General features: G+C 57.3%; 4 protein-coding genes across 4 annotated transcripts; 1 reads left to right on the top strand and 3 right to left on the bottom strand.

The window, feature by feature from the left end:
• Positions 1–4,506: 4,506 nt before the first annotated feature.
• On the bottom strand, positions 4,507–5,239 carry SLS55_004853 (uncharacterized protein; the record flags this gene model as incomplete). Its single annotated transcript, XM_066776305.1, is given in 2 exon segments — positions 4,507–5,213; positions 5,233–5,239. 2 exon segments carry the CDS (start codon positions 5,237–5,239, stop codon positions 4,507–4,509), a joined length of 714 nt encoding a protein of 237 aa, XP_066634186.1.
• A 6,313-nt stretch (positions 5,240–11,552) lies between these two features.
• SLS55_004852 (uncharacterized protein) lies at positions 11,553–12,629 on the top strand (the record flags this gene model as incomplete). Its single annotated transcript, XM_066776304.1, has 1 exon — positions 11,553–12,629. The coding sequence occupies one exon, from the start codon at positions 11,553–11,555 to the stop codon at positions 12,627–12,629; it is 1,077 nt and encodes a 358-aa protein (XP_066634185.1).
• Positions 12,630–13,236: 607 nt separating this feature from the next.
• Positions 13,237–15,169, bottom strand: SLS55_004851 (uncharacterized protein; the record flags this gene model as incomplete). Its single annotated transcript, XM_066776303.1, has 3 exons — positions 13,237–13,370; positions 13,421–15,074; positions 15,146–15,169. The coding sequence occupies 3 exons, from the start codon at positions 15,167–15,169 to the stop codon at positions 13,237–13,239; spliced, it is 1,812 nt and encodes a 603-aa protein (XP_066634184.1).
• A 604-nt stretch (positions 15,170–15,773) lies between these two features.
• SLS55_004850 (uncharacterized protein) lies at positions 15,774–17,142 on the bottom strand (the record flags this gene model as incomplete). Its single annotated transcript, XM_066776302.1, has 2 exons — positions 15,774–17,043; positions 17,135–17,142. 2 exons carry the CDS (start codon positions 17,140–17,142, stop codon positions 15,774–15,776), a joined length of 1,278 nt encoding a protein of 425 aa, XP_066634183.1.
• Positions 17,143–17,604: the final 462 nt, after the last annotated feature.

Raw genomic sequence — 17,604 nt, 5'->3', positions numbered from 1 at the left:
CCACACACGCAACCGGACCCACCGGGGCACAAAACCCCTTTCCTTTCCTGCTCCGTGTTCCCCGATGCTGCCGGAGTCAGCCACCCTTGATCAACGGCCCAAAGAAGCAATGCTCGACAGGCAACCTTTGCACAAGATTGCGGCGGCCTCCGTCCCTTCGCAGACATCCCAGCAAGTTCCGCACCACCGGAAAGAGGTACGCCGCGCACGACCTTTTTTCCTCTTGCCGCTGCAAACTAACGACCGACGGCGTGTCTCAGCCGCGGCGACGGGCGACGGGGCGGTGGCGGGCAGACAGGTACGCAGCCGCGGCGCGGTAGGGTCCAGGGAGGGTCCAGGGAAGCCGCGTCCGAGAACGGCCCGCCCACTTCCACATTCTCATTCATTTACCTAGGTACCTATCGATAGGACGGCTCGTGGTTCTGTCCGTCGTGTGGACTGTTTTAACGCCGCACTAAAACACATGCACGTCCATACGCACGGCACGCATCCGCTTCGCCGCACGCCGCCGCACGACGCCGCCGCACAGCCGCTCCTTCAGCCAGCCCGTTGATTCGGGGCCCGACCGACCGATGATGCAGCACCTAGGTACTAGCAGCAGCCCGGGCCACCCACCCCCACCCCTTCACACTATGTACCTGGTGTAGAGTCTCATTGGTCGGCGTCCATCAGCCTTATGGCTATTTTGGCGCTAATGTAGGCGTTGCATCATCGTCAAATCTACCACTGCCCCCGTTTGTCGACCCTTGCATCAACAAACTCAGTGTGTTTTCTGAAGGAAATGATGCACTGCGGCCAGTTGCTTCTGCGGCGGGGGATGATGCGGCACAGCAACAAACGGGCCCCATATATGTATGTACCTCGCCGCCAACGACAACGACAACGAGCGGCGGCGGCGGCGGCGGCGGCAGCTTCGCGGCACGTACTTGCGGAACTAGTAGTCCAGTGGGGATCTGCGAACCGCGCCGCGTGGGTTCGGTGATCGACCTGCTGACGACTGAGTCGCGATCGATGCGGGGAGAACGGCGACATCCCTGCCGCAACCGACGATCTGGAAATAACGGAAGGCACGAGTGGATGGTACTGCAGTACAGCGGCGGCTGTGTTACTTCGACTGGCGGTGCTACGTATGTATGCATGTACCTGCCCACTCTTTGCGTGCGGCCTCCCTCCTATGTATGTACTCTTTCACCCTGCGTCCTGCAGCGAACCTAAATGATAAAAAAAATAGAAATAAAAACCCAGGCTGGGCGGAGGGCGCATCCGATGACGAAGAAGTGACAGCTTCGCTACATAGTTGTTGACCATGTGCTGCGGCTGCCCCTCATCGCGTTTCGGCAGTTTCGCCATTGTGCCCCGCAGTTGCCGCGGATGGAACGCTGCGCGGAGAACAGCTGACCTCTTCCCACCCCTCATTCCATTCACCTTTTTTTCGCTCAACGCCGCGGACCGGCGCCGTCCGGCGACAGACGATACAGACTCCAATCCAGTGGGGGTTTGGGAGAGGAACGTGACGACGGTGCTCGAGTGACCTTTTTTACACTTTTCTCGACCACGCCCCATCATTGCGTTGTTCCATGTCCAAGAGAGGAAAGGCCGTTCTTCGCGGTGCCGCAGATTGGCGCATTCCTCTGCGCCGCGGCTGTGCATGCGCGCCGCCGCCGCGTGTCGTGTGTACCTACTCAACCATCTGCGCAAATGCGGCGCGTAGAAGGGGCGGAGAAGAACACGATCGGAATGGAGTCTCAGCTCGTGCACGGCACGGATTGCAAGGAATGCAGCAGGCAGTCGCGCACGCGCCGCTGCATGCGGCTGAGGAATGGAGGCGAAGCGTGATGATTGTTGTTGTGAAGAATGGAGATGCGATGCTCGTGCTGTCTTCTGGCGCCCGGCGCAACGGTGATAGGGCGACGCCAACGCCAGCACGCGGCTCCCGTGCCATTCGCTCTTGCCCGTCTCCACCTCCCTTTGCCTTTTCCCGTTGCGGCTGACATTGGCTGTTCCAATCGAGATGTGAGACCATGTGGCCCCCTTTGCTCTCTCTCCATGGCATGCCGAATTCGAAAGTCCTCGGGCATCAAGCCCCTCCCCTCTCCAAACCCCGTCACATGCCGCCGACACACCACCAACAATGTTTCATCTCGCTCCTCCCTCGCCATGGCACAGTCCTTGAAAAAGCCGCAACGGTGAAACCCCACATCGGCGTCCTCCGATGACAGTCCACGTCCCCAACACCATCGTCATCGCGCACCAATCATCCCCGGACCGATCAGATACGGCATCGACATATCGAGAAGGAAAAATCGATAGAGGATCCCGGGGCCATGGCATCTTCCGTGGAGACGCACATTCCTATCGCTTTTGCTCCGCCCTTTATTTGCTCTCTCCCTCTCTCGAGACGTCGTCGTCGTCGCGTCGTGCCGCGTCGGTGCCGCCAGAATGCCTGTTTTGCTCGTGCTGAGATGGAGAACACGATCCCTGTCGGTGTCACCGCATTCCTGAGAACCCTGGTTGCGATCGGCCAATGGTGAGGGTGGAGGAAGCGCTCCACTTGCGGTGCGGGGCACACACACGCTCTCTCTCACTTTGTGCTTCGGGAGAGACAATGCATTCTCTGTCCGTTTCCCTTTTTACAGGTAGAAGAGGCTGTGCGCCGGCCCGTCGCGATGTGATGTCGCGCCATCACTGAACCGCCGTCTTGCCTGATCTGCCTGTCTGCACTGTGACGGTTCCTGTTGCGCCAAGTACGGTTTCGGGTGGTAGGTGATCAAAGCCAAGCAGGGATGGATCAAGTGGACGCGATAATCTAGATATGCTTAAAATAATAGGTCGACGACAACGAAAATAGTAAGGCCGTCGAACACAGCAAGATCGCAAGCAGTAAGAGGCGATAACGGCAAGCAAGATGCAAAATCGTTGCCAATGACTTGATCGCCTACGCCTTATTCCTCCTTGGACTCCGCTCCCATACGTATCAATAAAGTGTTGACACCGGTGAGGCCACTTCTGCGGCCTAGACCCCATCATCGGGTCGTGGCTGCCCCCCGCCCGGCTAATCACGCCCGTTTTCGCCCATGCGCAAAGTCTCCTGATTCGTGGGTTGATGGAGCGAAACAAAAAAGGGCTCGGGAGAGCTGCATATGCATATGCATGGCAAGGTCGGAAGAAGCCCCTCGAGCGCTTAACGGCCGGTCGCATATGCGGTCAGCCCGGCCGCAGCCGCCAGCCCCATGAGCCAGCAGCCCTGAGGCCACGAGCAACGAGTGCGGAGCACGAGCGAGAAGAAGAAGAGCCTGGACCGCGTGGACTGCGCGGTTGCGCGATTGCGATTGCAGAGGGGAAGATCATTTGTTTCGATGCGGGAACACGTGGGTGCGATGATTTGCTGTCCCAGTGCTTTGCAGATGCTGTGTATCCTTCACTTGGCTTTTCTCCTCCTGGGATGTTGTGGTCTGACCACCGCTATCTCGAGGCATGTGCTAAATTGCGCTATAGAGGGGGAGTCAAGTTTAGAAGTTTTCTTATTTTTACTTTTCTTATCCGCGCTCCAAAATAGCGAGGAAGACACACACATACACACATACACCTGCAAGTCTAGCCACGCTCCCCACAGTTTCGCTATATTCAGCAGCAAGGACGCGCTATCGCGGCACGGCTGTTCCCACTTACCCGGGATCCCCGGCACTCGTTTCCGTACGTGCATGTACGCCGCTGTCGGTTGCGATGCTCGGGGGCCGACCTAATCGGGCGTGATCAGCGGCGGGGTCGAAGAGGGAACCCCTGCTGTGCTTAAGGTGGGGGTATCTATGTGTGTGAGTGACTGTGTGAAGTAAGGTGATGCAGTTACGCGCAACCGCGCGCGAGCGAGAGCCCAATGATACTTGGGGTCGAGAAACTGGCTGTGTTGCTGCTGCGGGGCTGTGAACGAGGGAAATGAAGAATCGGGGGCGGATATTGATATCGCTTCCTTTTGGGGGCTGAGGTTGAGGGGCGCCCACGCTCCTGATGGTGGGGGGCCATTGAAGTGTTCGCTTTGAGTACAGCTTTGGACGGAAATAGTAGGGGGAATGACGTAGTGTCGGGGCCAGGAATGCCAAGTATGAGGAGCTGAGAAGAAAGCACGACAGGGTAGGCTACTGTACAACTCCGAATTGGTGTGGAACATGAATGGAAAGAGGGCGGTGGATCAAGTGCTGTTGCGCTGCATTGGGTTTCCGAATGAGATTGGCGGCGATTTTCATTCATCTGCTGCGCTATACAAGGATAATTGAGCAAGATGGCTAACATTTCTTTCCGATGTAAAACCTTCGGGAATGCTTGGACTTAGATGGCTTGGATTGACTCCTGATACTTAGTGGAGAGAAAGAAGGATGAGCAACAAAGCTTGTGTCTAAGCACCAACGAGAAAATCGATTCGAAATGCTTGAAAAACGAGACCAAATTCGGACAACAGCTGGTGGTGAGTCCGCGCCTGCTTTGGGGACCTTTTTTCCTTTTTTTTTTTTTTCAAGCGTACATGTTGCCGCTGACTGGCATCTCCACCGGGCCGTTGGAAAGCGCACAGTGTCCTACCACCGGGTGATCTTCAGTTTCGAACTCCTCGCCCGGGATGGCTCCCCACATGAGTGGTTGACGCTCGGATGTGCCCTCGGGGCCATGGCATGCGGCGGAAATGGCCGCGCTGCAGCTGCCTGCGAGAGGGATCCCCGGCTTGAGCTTGCGGATGCCCAAGGCTGCGATGGAAAGCATGAACAGAACGCCGACAAGAAGCGTGATGATCATGCCGAGAGGTGAGTAGCCGCAAGTGATGGTACTTATTTTATGGTACCCACCTCTCGCATCTCTACGGTCCACTTTGACGAGGAAGATACTCTGGGAGATGATCCAGTGGAGTAAGCTGGAAAACAGCATGAGCGGCATTGCTATACGGTAGGGAATTTGCAGGAAGTACGTGGAGCGCTGGCTGTCCTGTGGCCAGGAGACGCGTAATGCAGCGGGCCGGTAAGCGTAACGGGACCACTCCTCGGCGAGAGAGAGGTTGGTGACCAGAGCGTTGACGAAGAAATAGATAGCGGAGAGGATGGCTTGAGGAGAGTTGGCAATCAACACGGTTGACACCACGGACGAAGGTAGGGTCCAAGCTATCAGATTGTACGGGCCCGCAGTTCCAAGGCCCAATCCCCAGATGGACGCAAAGCTTCCACGATCGTACTCTGTTTGTAATACCTGCACTGCCCATCCAAGAAGGCTGCTGATTGTTACTAAACTTGCTAAGATCCTGTATTGTGTCAGTCTGTGGCCTCTTGATATGGGGTGTAACAACGGTAACAGGGAAAGAAGATAGGATGGCTCTGGCATCTCGCCATCAGAGTGTATAAAGGACGATTATCCCACTTTAGGCTCTCGCTCCAGAATGCGGCACAGGAGTCTCCTGCTTTTCCATGAAACGGTGAAACTGTACGCTCAATGAGTGCGATGAGAGGTAAAATCAACGAGGTTGTGAAATAAGCAGTCAAAGAAGGTAGAATACTTACAAAGAACCGGCGATGATCCAACGAGTTTTGCCTGCAGCTAAGCTCATTCGATCTTTTTTCCCTTTGAAGGCCTTTGGAAGAAGGACTCTGCGCGAGAGTCTTGTGGCGGTGGTAAAAGATTGAGAGAAATCTGCCTTGGTAAGTAGACACATCCCTCTGGTTGTCGGATCACGTTTCCGGATGAAAGAAGCTGCTGCATCACCAATCGTGATCAAGGGGCTATCCAGGATTGTCAAAGCAACGATGATGAGCACGACAGATTTCTAGGCAATTGTCAGCTACACATGTCATGCGCCAGACTATGCTTACTTACGATTGCGTTGAATACAATCACAACGCTCAACAGGCTCTTTGCAACATTTAGAGCACATCCGTGCTCCATCTTTTCGCTAATGCAATAGTCGACCTTGAATCCCCAAACAGTCCATTCCGAACCATTAGATCTGACTGTTTGCCAATATCCGTCTTGGCACCGGGGTGTGGGTAAAGATTCCTGTTCGTAATAGCTTGTGTTTTGGGAGCATATCCAGTTGAACATGGCGCCATCGTACTCTATAGTATAGCCGGTATAAGGGTAGACAGATAGAAGAGACGAGTTATCAGCGCAACTTATTACGCGGTCGTCGCCGTCAACTAGCGGGTATGACGAGTTGCCTTGACACTGGGAAGAACGCTTACTTAGCCAACTTATATTCAGATCCATATTCTGGTTTTCGCGAGGCAAAGTAGATGTGACCAGGATAACGTTGCGGCGATCATGAAGGGGTGCCTTCGCGTAGTCTTGAATGCAGTCTGAGTTCTCACGACGCTCGAACAAAGACCCATTTTGTAGCAGTCCAAGATGCTCCATCCTTGGCTGAATCGGGTAGGGGTTGTATGAATACGTCCAAAACTGAGTGTCCGCAGTGCCGTCTGAAAGCGCCACCATAAAGAGAGTCTCATTTGACAGAGGCGGGAACGCCTGTGTGTCAAACCATTCCCCCCTTTGAAAACCTTCAGTGGCGAAGTACACATCGTAAGAGTTGTTTTCGATTGAAACAAAAAAGGTCGAGTTGTAACTGAAGGCGGTTAGCCATGAGCGCATTACACTTTTCCACGCGGCGCAGGATATTTACAGAAGGTGTAGAGGGACAGAAGATATCGCCAGCAGGCACCAATATAATAATTTGATGGGCCCGATGAAGCGGAAGTTCCTTGGGCTGGGGATACCGATGTCGAGCCACGTGCCCCTGCGATGGGCTCGGTCTACATCTGCTCGTGTGGGAGCGGAGAGACATTGCATGCAGTAGTTACTCGCACCGAGAAGAAGGGTACTGATGGCGTTGATAGCAAGATGGATCCCAAGCTGGAGATGTTCCATTTCGGAGCAGTCTCCCTTCCGGATCGTCGCAATGTCCGATTGATGGCCATATTCGCGGTCGGCCATCGCGGATGTGACGGCGAGCACGACGACGTTGGTGACCAGAGTGCACACACTCAAGACTGCACCCATGGATACTCCAAAACGCCAACCTTTGGGGAGTCGCCGGGCCAATCGTGCGAACGATTTGTTCAGGCGTGATTTCAGCGATGCGTGATCCTTTCTGGGACTACTTGGCTCCTCCACCTCAGAACTATGCTGAAGAAGAACGCGCATGTCATCTTCTGAGGGGCCTGGATGAGGACCAGTGGAAGGCGCTTGCTCCTGAGATTCAATATCGGAAACATCGTCATCTGCCCCTCTCGAACGTCGGCCGGACTGAGTAGGTTCATTGTATTCACCGCCGTACCGCCGTATGGATAGTAGTTCAATGCTAAAATTTGCGTTGTCTTAGCATCTAGCCACCTGCTCTGGATGTTGGCCATGCTTACTTTGGACTCGACTCACTCATCATGCGTGGAGGGATCGGTATCAAACGTTTGAGCAGCAGAGAGAGAAAATGGCTCGAGAAAACTGGGGAGTGGGGTATTGGATTCAGAGCTGAGCTGCGCGAGACACTATCCCCCAAGGCTTCAGCTCGTCCTCCGTTACACCAGGATTTCTGGTGTGACCGTTACATCAGGGGCTGGTATGATGCCGAGCTTTGCGAGGAGCAAGTGGCTTGTCCATTTTCGTGGTTGGAAGCCTGACTGCTCACCACTTAGCTCGTTCGCCGGCCCTATGCAGCATTCCTGATAATGTTCCTCATGCCTGTCAGCAATTTCAGTTCCCTTATCGCCTTTGTAGTACAGAAAAGCACAGAACCGAAATGGACAACAACCCTACGTCATTAGCTAATTATTCAGGTGCAACTCCAACTCGAAGATCGGGTGGGAAACAAAAATTCGCACGGACAGTAGTTGCAGTGATGAAGTAGCAACTCACGCGTAGTTGGGACATCACTCCAGACAATGCTGTCGAAACAACAGATGGCCTGAAGCTCCCACAGGTACCTTCTCAGCGTGAGCGCGTCGTCTTGACATCGAGGCAGCCACGAGCCGCAACCAAAGGCAGGCAAGAACAACCCAGCAAACCCCATCACTCACCTGTCCACCCATCCACCTCTCTCACATCTCCCATCCATTCGCCCATCGTTACGCCCATCATTACGTCCCACGACATCAATATCCCCACCCGCCGCTCATTCAACCACGCACCATGACGGACCCCGAGCCCACGAAGACGTGCTTCAAGTGCGGGCAAACCAAGCCCGTCGACGACTTCCCGATCGAGCTTTCGGACGTGATACCTCCGGAGATCATCGTCTGCTACGAATGCGTCGTCGGTGATGCTTGGGTCCGAAGAGACCTGTCGTCGCTGCTGACGCTCTCTTCTTCCCGCAGGCCGTATTGCAAGCCCTCGGCCTCGAACCCGCGGCGCACGCGTCAGACACTGCCGGCGACGGCGACGGCGACGGCGACGACGACGCAACGCCGCGAGAAGGGCAACACCGAGAGGGTGGTGGTGGTGATGGCAGCGCGGCGGGAGAAGACGACGGGGGTGACGTCTGGGAGGACGTCGACTCGGACACGTCGTCGGAATCAACCATCAGGGCTAGCACATATCATCAGCGGCCTACGGAAACGGACCCAGAGGACCTGCATCGAGCAGACAGTACGGACGAAAACGAGGCCGATGGAGTGGTAATGCGCAATATAGTAGCAATCAGGGACAGAATATCGGCGAAGCTTACAGTGGGGCCGTTCCGGACGGAGCGCATCACGCAGTTGCAGGAAGAGTGTGAGGTAAGTCGGTGGGAACTGACACCATCTGCACCATTAGTTATGTTGTTTGACGGGCCTACCAGCAAGTGGAAGTTTCATCACACTGGGCATTGCTGAGTGTTCGAGGCAGGCCCTGATCAGGGGGTGCAATGTCTTCATCCGCTCTCGAGCCCTCAACAGCGCGCTATCATCACCACGATCTTCAAGCAGCGAGTCCAACACGACCGCAGCCCGAGCCCTAGAGCCTGTTTACAACCACTCAGAAGCGTTGAGGCCACCGCCTCTTGCAGCCCGTCGCTCCACACTGAGGACCAGCGTGCGTGAAGAGGTCCTGAGGATCCGCCCCCACGACAATGCCGACTCACTCACAACCAACGCCGGAGATTTTCCCAGACCACCGCCACGTGCCCTTCTTCTCGGAAACGGCCTCGCGGGGGTGAACCGCAACCGGGAGCGACGCATCCTCAGAGTTCGAACCATACCACCACGACTGTGGTTTCCCACATCAAGCACATCAAGCCGTCCTTTAGCTCAAATCGAAAATTTGCCCCCTGCTGCCGGGACAACGGGGACGGATCATGGCTATGAGACGGGGTCTACAGATTCAGCCGTCAGCAGTGGTCCGTGGTTTGCGAGACGCAGATGAAGATCCCCGAGAGACGTTCGTACCTGGGTAGGTATGTACAGTACATACAATACCCCGGAGCCTAGGCCGGTGAGGGAAATACGCAGCACTTATTGTTTCGGTCTTTTTAGCATCGTTCTTTCTCCCAAGGACAAGGTAGGGGAGGTGGACGCATCAGGTGGGTTTGGCGCCCTCGCAGTCAGTAGTTCGAGAGGGTCAGTAACAGCAGTGCGAGTAAATCCGACCAAATTCTTTCCAATACACGCGGTCTCCCCAAATGGGCGAGTGCGTCTTGAGCTCCTTGCATCGGAGACGTGGATTCATGATGGTTCCGTCTTGCCGTGTCTTACAGTGGAAAAGGCAGCCTTTCGTCCGTACCGACAGCTTCGCAGTCGAGCACCGCGTACCGGTGAAAGAGGCGAGTGCAGGGCGCAGTCGAAAAGCACGAGGCGGTCCGGCGGTCCGCGCAGCTCTCGTCTCGTTTTGGCTCGCCCGAAGGGTAGAAAACGCAAGACGATCAGCCGCACCATGCATAGCCGCCAAACAAGCAGCTGACGACCACTTACAATAGAACAGGCGCCGCATCGCGGATACGAGCATTTGGCGACATTAATGGAGACACTTCTGGAGAGGAAACGATTCATGGGGTTGTTGATCTTTTACACCACCGCCACAACCATTTCTACTGTAAAGGGAACATCCCGACTGCTTACCTACCAGGCAAACCACCGGCACTACTGCCGTCCATGGGACCCTGCAATTGCCGTTCGGCACATTCGGCAGCCAGAGTCTCCGATGAGCATACCAGACCCGCTGGGCTGGGAAAATGGCGTATGGATCGGGCTACGGGACGGCCGCAATCGATTGGACTCTCTATCAATCCTTCTGGAAACATCCGACCGATAAAGGTCGGGCGGCCGTGAGCAATATGGGGAGATTGGGGATCGAAGTGGAGACAAATGGTTGCATGAAAAAAAGAAGAGATGTGGGTAAAGCGGATTGAGCAGGCGCGCGGCTCTCTCCATCCAACCGGAAGGCTGGAATTGAGGGGCGAGGACTGAAAAAAAGGGTTCTTTCTTCTTCGGCTGCTGGTGACGTTATCCGCAGGATCAAGGCCCCCAGGATCCCGCCAGATGTTTGGAGAGACGGGCCTCGGGCTGGTTGCGGCGCTTCATGCGTTGTTCCTATACGAACGCTGTCCGTTTTGATGGTTGGAAGAAACGGAGTTAAGGCGCGGAGGCACGGCACGGCGCAGTGAGTACCAAGAGACAGGCGAAGATGCCAGGCAATCCGGGCGTTTGACCAGCGTTCTTGGACGGGGTGCTGACGATGCTTGGCGCGGAGGAGGCACGGAGGGGTTGCGAAGCGCCGGGTCGGGTCAGGTCAGCGGTGCATGGGGCGGCGATGATCGTTGCCGTTGTGCACTGGTGTGGAGAAACGGAGATGACTGAGGGAGACGAGAAAGGAGGCTGAAGGAGCCCGCCCTCGGCGCTCGCTTCCGGGCGGGCCTGCCCTGCAACCCTACGGACGAGAATAGGAGCCCTATACTGTGGGCGCTATATGTCCGGCGGCATGAACGACGGGGACCATCGCAATGACGACGACGCCGGCTGCTTCGGGACACGCCGCGTTGCTGGCGGGCAGAAAAGCATGCGCTGCGGCAGTCGAGAAACAATCGGGAAACGGGCGGCGCGGCGTCATTGGTGGAGAATGGCGGCGGTGGGCGTGAAACGAGTTGGACGGGATGGCGATGTTTGAGCTGTAAAGTTGAAACGCAGACGGGGCGCTTTGTAGGCGAGGCCGGCTGTGGTTGGCGCAGGCCCCTGCCAATCCCGGCCGCCCATCACCCACTGCCGCTTCTGGACTCAACTGCCACTCCACCTCGCACCCGCCGCCCATCACGTCCGCAGCCAGGCCCAGCAATCTCCGCGTGCACAGCTAGCCGACCCGGCTTGAAACCGAGCGATGGCTTCCCGGCGCGCTGGAGTCGTTGCCGCCGCAGCATATAACAGCAGCGCCTCAGCCCGTGAAACATGTTTTTTCCCATCAGCCTTCAGCTCTGAACACTTTCTCTCTCCTCGTTCGTGGTCGCTGTGCGTCACTCTTTTTGATTGCTCTGCATTCGTCCCTTCTTTGCCCAGGTGGTATCTATCATTCCTTCAGACACAGCCTTCGATCACCCCTTCTCGAGAACTTCTTCTTCCGCCACCATGCAGTTCAGCCTTGCCACGATTGCGGCCGTTGCCGCCATGGTCCCGAGCATCTCGGCCCACTACTGCTTCAACAAGCTGATTGTTGACGGCGCCGTCGTCGACACGGAGCCCTACCAATACGTTCGCCAGAACACCAACTCCAACTCGCCCGTCACCGATGTGAGCTCCAACGCCCTCCGCTGCAACGTCGGCGGTCTCGACAGCGGCAGCACCACCAAGACCAAGGAGGTCGCCCCCGGTGCCGAGGTTGGCTTCGCCCTCGACTCGACCATCGGCCACCCCGGCCCTCTCCAGGTCTACATGTCCAAGGCCGACACCACCGCCGCCTCCTACGACGGCTCCGGCGACTGGTTCAAGGTCTACGAGATGGGCCCCGGCGAGATCACCGACGAGGGCCTGCAGTGGCTCTCCAACGGCATCTCCAACTTCACCTTCCCGCTGCCGGAAGAGACCCCCGCCGGCGAGTACCTGCTCCGCGTCGAGCAAGTCGGTCTCCACGGTGCCTCCGAGGTCGGCGGCGCCCAGTTCTACATCTCGTGCGCCCAGATCAAGGTCACCGGCTCCGGCTCCGGCTCGCCCGCCCCCACCGTCAAGATCCCCGGCGTCTACACCGGCGAGGAGCCCGGCCTGAAGATCAACATCTACTGGCCCATCCCCACCAACTACACCATGCCCGGCCCCGCCGTCTGGCCCGAGGGTTCCGGCGAGGCTTCGTCCAACTCGTCCTCCGCCGCCGCCACCCCCGCCAGCTCCGCCGCCGCCGTTGCCAGCTCCGCCGTCTCCCAGGTCGCCCAGGCCGTCGCCGTCTCGACCCCCGACGCCGCCGCCCCGACTCCCCAGGTCATCTCCACCCCGCTCGTCGTCCCCACCCCCGCCGGCACCCCTCTCTTCACTCCCCCCTCCAACGGCGGCGCCGGTGCCGTCCCCACCCCCGTCTCGACCCCCAGCACCGGCACCGGCAGCTCCGTCCAGAAGTACGGCCAGTGCGGCGGCTCCAACTACAAGGGCAGCAGCGAGTGCGCCTCCGGCCTCACCTGCAAGGCCTGGAACGACTTTTACAGCCAATGTTTGTAATGGGGATTGACTCTCCAAACCAACGTGGTTGTGCAAGAAAATTTGACGGGTGATGAAATTTTGGACCGGGGTTGAGGTTTGGTGAAAAATACATCGCGGGCTCCTTTTGCTTTCGGAAGACGCGAGCCGCCCCCTCTGGTTTTGTACAGTTTTGGAACCATGGGCTGTTCTTTTTATTCTCGAGAAATTCTTTGTAAATATGGTGGTGTTGATCGAATATACCGTATGAGGAGAGACGAACAATTGTTCAGTGCTACAGATTTGCATTGTGACCAGAAAACTGCGTGAGATGTTGGGACAATGAATTGTCGCGTGAAACTTTTTTTTTACTCATGTCATGGGTAGTTGAAGCCATTATCCGGACGTGTATGTAGAAATTTTAATTCGACATTCTCGTCCGGACCATAGCTTCAACTACCTACGTGTTTTTTTCTCCTCTAAGAACGAGCTAAGGCATAGTTACGCCATGTTCTGCTATTCTTCGCGCTAGCCATCGGCTGCAAGAGGGGGCTGTACACATATAGACATCCCTAGGCAGTTGGAATATTGAGACATTCCACCCATACTCGAAGTCTCAGAGATCACCTCGGCCTGCCTTCTTCCTCTTTCACTTCGGCGTTGATGGCACAATCTCAGTATCGCTGATCTTCTGACCCTTGCCTTCGTACCTCCATCTGCTAATGTACGCTGGCGTCTTTCCACCGCCGCCATTGCTCGTTGCATAGACTCCTACCAAAGTGCCTGCGACAGGGTCAGAATGAGTCCATGAGATGAGATGTAAGAACACTTACCGGTGAACGGACCTGTACCGCCGCTCACAATCGTAGCCGGCGCCTGAGAAACGATCCGTTCCGAGCCGACGCCATCCGACGGGCCAGCGGAGAAGGTGTAATGCGTATCGTTGAGCGCCCGGACACGCAACCTTACCGACCCAGCTCCCAACCACGCCTCAGGCACAGGCTCGACGACGGTCTCCGGCGCAGGCCCTTCATTGTTACCCGTCCCAGTGACCCGGAACCTCAGATGAGGCGCCAGATCGGATGTCGACCGATTCCCCGAGTAAGCCCGCAGAAGCACGACTCCGAGATCCAGATGCTGGTCCTGCGTCAAGAACGCCGTCACGCCGGCCTCTTCTTCCTCCTCCGCCCCCGCCGCCGCATCGGGCACGCGCACGTCGACACCGAAATCGAATAACGTATCCGTCTGCCTCCTTCCAACAAAAGTAATCCCATCCGCGGGCCGAAAGTCCGGGCCGCCGCCCGTCAGATTCGCCCTCGACGGGACCAACCGCAGCGCATCCGGCGCCTCCTCCGGGGCCACCGCGAACGCGCCCTCGGGCGGGAAGCGCCAGTGCAAGAAGTTCCTCGGCAGCTCGCCTCCGGGCGCGAAGTCGACGACGTCGGGATCCCCCACGAACGGGCCGTCGCCGCCGGGCAGGTCGCGCGAGCGCGGCGGCAGCGGCCAGCCTTCCATGCGGCCCCTCACTGGCTGCAGCACCGGCCACTCGCCCGCCTCCCACGACGCGGGGAACAGCACCGTCTCCCTGCCCATCGGGTAGTTGACCCAGTCCGGCCCGGAGCGCGTGGCCAGCGCGACGCCCCACCAGTTGCCTTGCGCGTCCTGGAACAGGTCCGCGTGGCCGACGGTCTGGAAGTACTCGTCGGTGCCCCTGTTGGTCAGGATGGGATTGCCCTCGTAGGCGTCGTACGGGCCCGACACGTTGCGGGAGCGCGCGATGACTTCGCTGTGGCCTAGCTCCGTGCCGCCCTCGGCGATCATCAGGTAGTAGTGCCACCCGTCGTCGTCGTCGTCGTCCTCCTCCTCCTCCTCCTCCTTCCGCGCGTACACGTGCGGACCCTCTGGGCTCGCGCCGCCGGTGCCGTTCCACACGTACGCCGGCTCCGACACGGCGCCCGTGTCGAGGTCGATCTTGGACTGCTGAATGCCGGCGTACGTCACCCACGCCTGGCCGTCGGCGTCCCAGGACAGGTCGGCGTCGATGGAGGCGGGCGCGAAGCGGACGGGGTCGGACCACGCGGCGTCGTCGAAGGGGTCCGTCGTCTTGAAGATGAGGCCCGCGAGCGGGACCGTGACGACGACGTTGTAGAAGACGCCGGCGCGGTGGCGCAGCGTGGGCGCGAAGACACCGTTCATCTGCTCCGTGTAGTCGCCCATGTCGGGGAACTGCGACGGCCGGTTGTACGCGTTGGACATGTGCTTCCACGACTGCAGGTCTTTGCTGGCGTAGATGGGCAGCCCCGGGAAGGCGAGGAAGGTCGACGCGCTGCAGAAGAAGGTCGAGTCGTGCGAGGCGACGAAGATGCAGGTCGGGTCCGAGTGCCAGCCGGGGAGCATGGGGTTGGTGTAGGTAGAGTTGGTCGTAGTGTCGGTGGGGAAAGCGTGGCCGGGCGCGGAGAGCGCCAGTGTGGCGGTGGTGAGTGCTGACTTGAGACGCATTTTTTTTTTCTTTTAGCGATGGAGGTTGGAGGTGTAGACAGTCTGGTCGTTATACTTACATGGAATTTAAGAAGACTGTCCATTGGCGGCAAAGTCTCAGGAACAGGGAAGTAGCCGGATCGCAATACTTCACTTTAGGCTAATGGTCAATCAAGGGAACGATTTCCAGGTTCCCGAGTGGCAGATGCATTCGAAAGCTAGTTCCCCGCCTTTTTCCGAAGTGGGGAATGTTTGTGGTTGCGCCTTTCGGTTAGACTCTTGCTCTTTAGACGCCTCGTCTTGCGTCATCCAAGACATTGTATCAGCAATACGAGTACGACAACTGGATAAAGTTACAATACTGGTTTCACTCGTTTGCCCGTCTCTTTGTCAAGCCGTTGACCTTCTTCGCTTGGGCAATCGTTGCAATGCCAGGAAATCTGTTTTCGGGAAATGCCTGGGTTGTTGCAGATGAAGTATTCGAGGGTCTGTCTCGCAAGTCAACTTTTTTGAAGGGAGAGGTAGCACTGCATATGCCTGACTTGTGCAGAGGAGAGGCCTTCGAACAGCTGTGATGACAAAACATACCCCCAGGCGCGTGATTTCACGCATCTATTGCTCCATGTATGTCAACACGATCCAATACACTATGAAATGAGCTTTGTAGATCTACATCTAGAACTTTTGTGCAAATTTACCACTCGACGTCTAGACCCTCTTCAGCATTATCATTCTTTTCAGGAGATTGCTTTTCGCAGCACGGCCATTTCCGTGTGTCTCTGGCCCAACCGCATGCTCAGAGACTGGATTGACGCCACCTTCAGACTCACTTTTTTCCGCAGCCAACTGCTCCATCTCACCAATCTTCCATGCCCTCAGCAACCACATGAAGCCTGCAGCTCCAATGTACATGAATCCAGTGAAGATCTGTGCTCCAAGATAATTACCGTGATTGGTCGCCGTGATCTGCAGCGCAATAGCTTCCGAGAAGGTCGTCGGAAGCACAAGCACGATCCAAGTGATTGATAATGCTGACGGCAGGTCGGCAATACCAATGGCCTCAGTCGTGACCGGGGCGACGACAGCCCAATAGGTTCCAGCAACCATGCCGACAATTAGGGCAAAGAAGATCATGACGCCATAGCTCTTTGCGAAAATCCAGATGACGAGGGAGAACAGGCCGGCTAGGAAGGTCATGACGGAGGCCATGTTCATTCGACCAACGTTGTCGCTAAAATAACCGATTGGCGGCCGGCCAAGCGCTTGACCGAGGTTAAGCATGGCGCCGATGACCGAGCCTTGGTGTGCTGACAGGCCGATACCGCCCTGTGCGTAATTCGGCAGCGAGAAGAGCAACACAATGTAGCCCAGCATGCTGAGAAATCCGAAGCCCAGGAGCAGCAGGAACTCTGGCCTGCGGAAGAGGCGATAGTCGAAGGCGAGCTGGGATGAGCCAATCTTTTTATTCCGGTCTTTGATGAGAAGGGCGCAGATGGTATTGACGGTGAATGCGCAAATGCCGAGGATGCGGAAGGCCCAGCCCAGGCTGATGCGCTGTATCATGGCGTTGGTCGCAAGAGAGTACATCAAGCCCCCCAGCCCGGAGCCTGAGGCAGCGATGCCGTTGGCGAAGCTGCGCCGCGTTGTGAACCACTGCGGCGTGACTCCAACAGAGCCCACGAAGAGAAAGCCCATGCCCCAGCCAAAGCATACGCCCTGGCTCAGGAATAGCTGCCATATCTCTGTCGCAAACGATGCACCGATCAGGGAGAGTGTCTCAAAGAAGACTCCAATGAGCAGCGTCACGCGAGTTCCAAAACGGCGAGTAGTCATGGTGGCGAGAGGCGACACAAACAAAGCTTGCGAGATGGACAGGCCGCCGACGAAGGCGAAGTCGAGGCGGGTTGCGCCTGGGAAGACATTGTTGGACAGGTAGTGGGCCAGGAAGACGCCGTAACTCTGGAGAAGCCGTGAGCATCTGGACAAAAGACAGCTTGACAGAGAGAGGAGCGTACACTGTTCAAGCCCCAGGTATGGGCATTGATCCAGAAGGTTGCTGCGCAGCACACCCATCCATAACCGCCGTTGGGTGGCACGTCGGGAGCGGGCGCGGGCGCGGGTGGCGGTGCGGTAGCCGACGGCGGGCTGTCGTCTAAGTTCCTGTCCGGCTCGTCCAGGTTCTTCTCCTCTCCATTCTTCTCCGAGACGGTGGCGATGGAGGGCTCACGAGTCCGCGTCACTTCGTCCGAGGCCATGGCGGGCGCAGGAGACCGGGCGTGCTGGCTCCATGCTGGCAGGCTGGCGGAGGAGCGGTCTTTTAGTCAACGGCGCCGTCATCGTTAGGAAGCGGCGAGTTCGGCAATACGACAGCGGTACCGCTTTGCCGCCGGGATCGTCCCTCGATCCTCCCGCCAACCCCACAGCTTCCCAGACCGGCAGTATTGGCGCAGCATCACGAGGCCGCCGTTGGAGAGGCGAAGGATCGCGAGTGCAGAGTGGTGGACGGAAGCCGGGGAAGGTTGAGCTTGTCGGGCTCGGC

The sequence above is a fragment of the Diplodia seriata genome (genome assembly GCF_021436955.1).
Source record: "Diplodia seriata strain FDS-637 chromosome Unknown scaffold_4, whole genome shotgun sequence".
Taxonomy (NCBI): Eukaryota; Fungi; Ascomycota; class Dothideomycetes; order Botryosphaeriales; family Botryosphaeriaceae; genus Diplodia; species Diplodia seriata.
The sequence above is the reverse complement of the archived record's forward strand: the minus strand, read 5'-3'. Positions and strand labels throughout refer to the sequence as shown.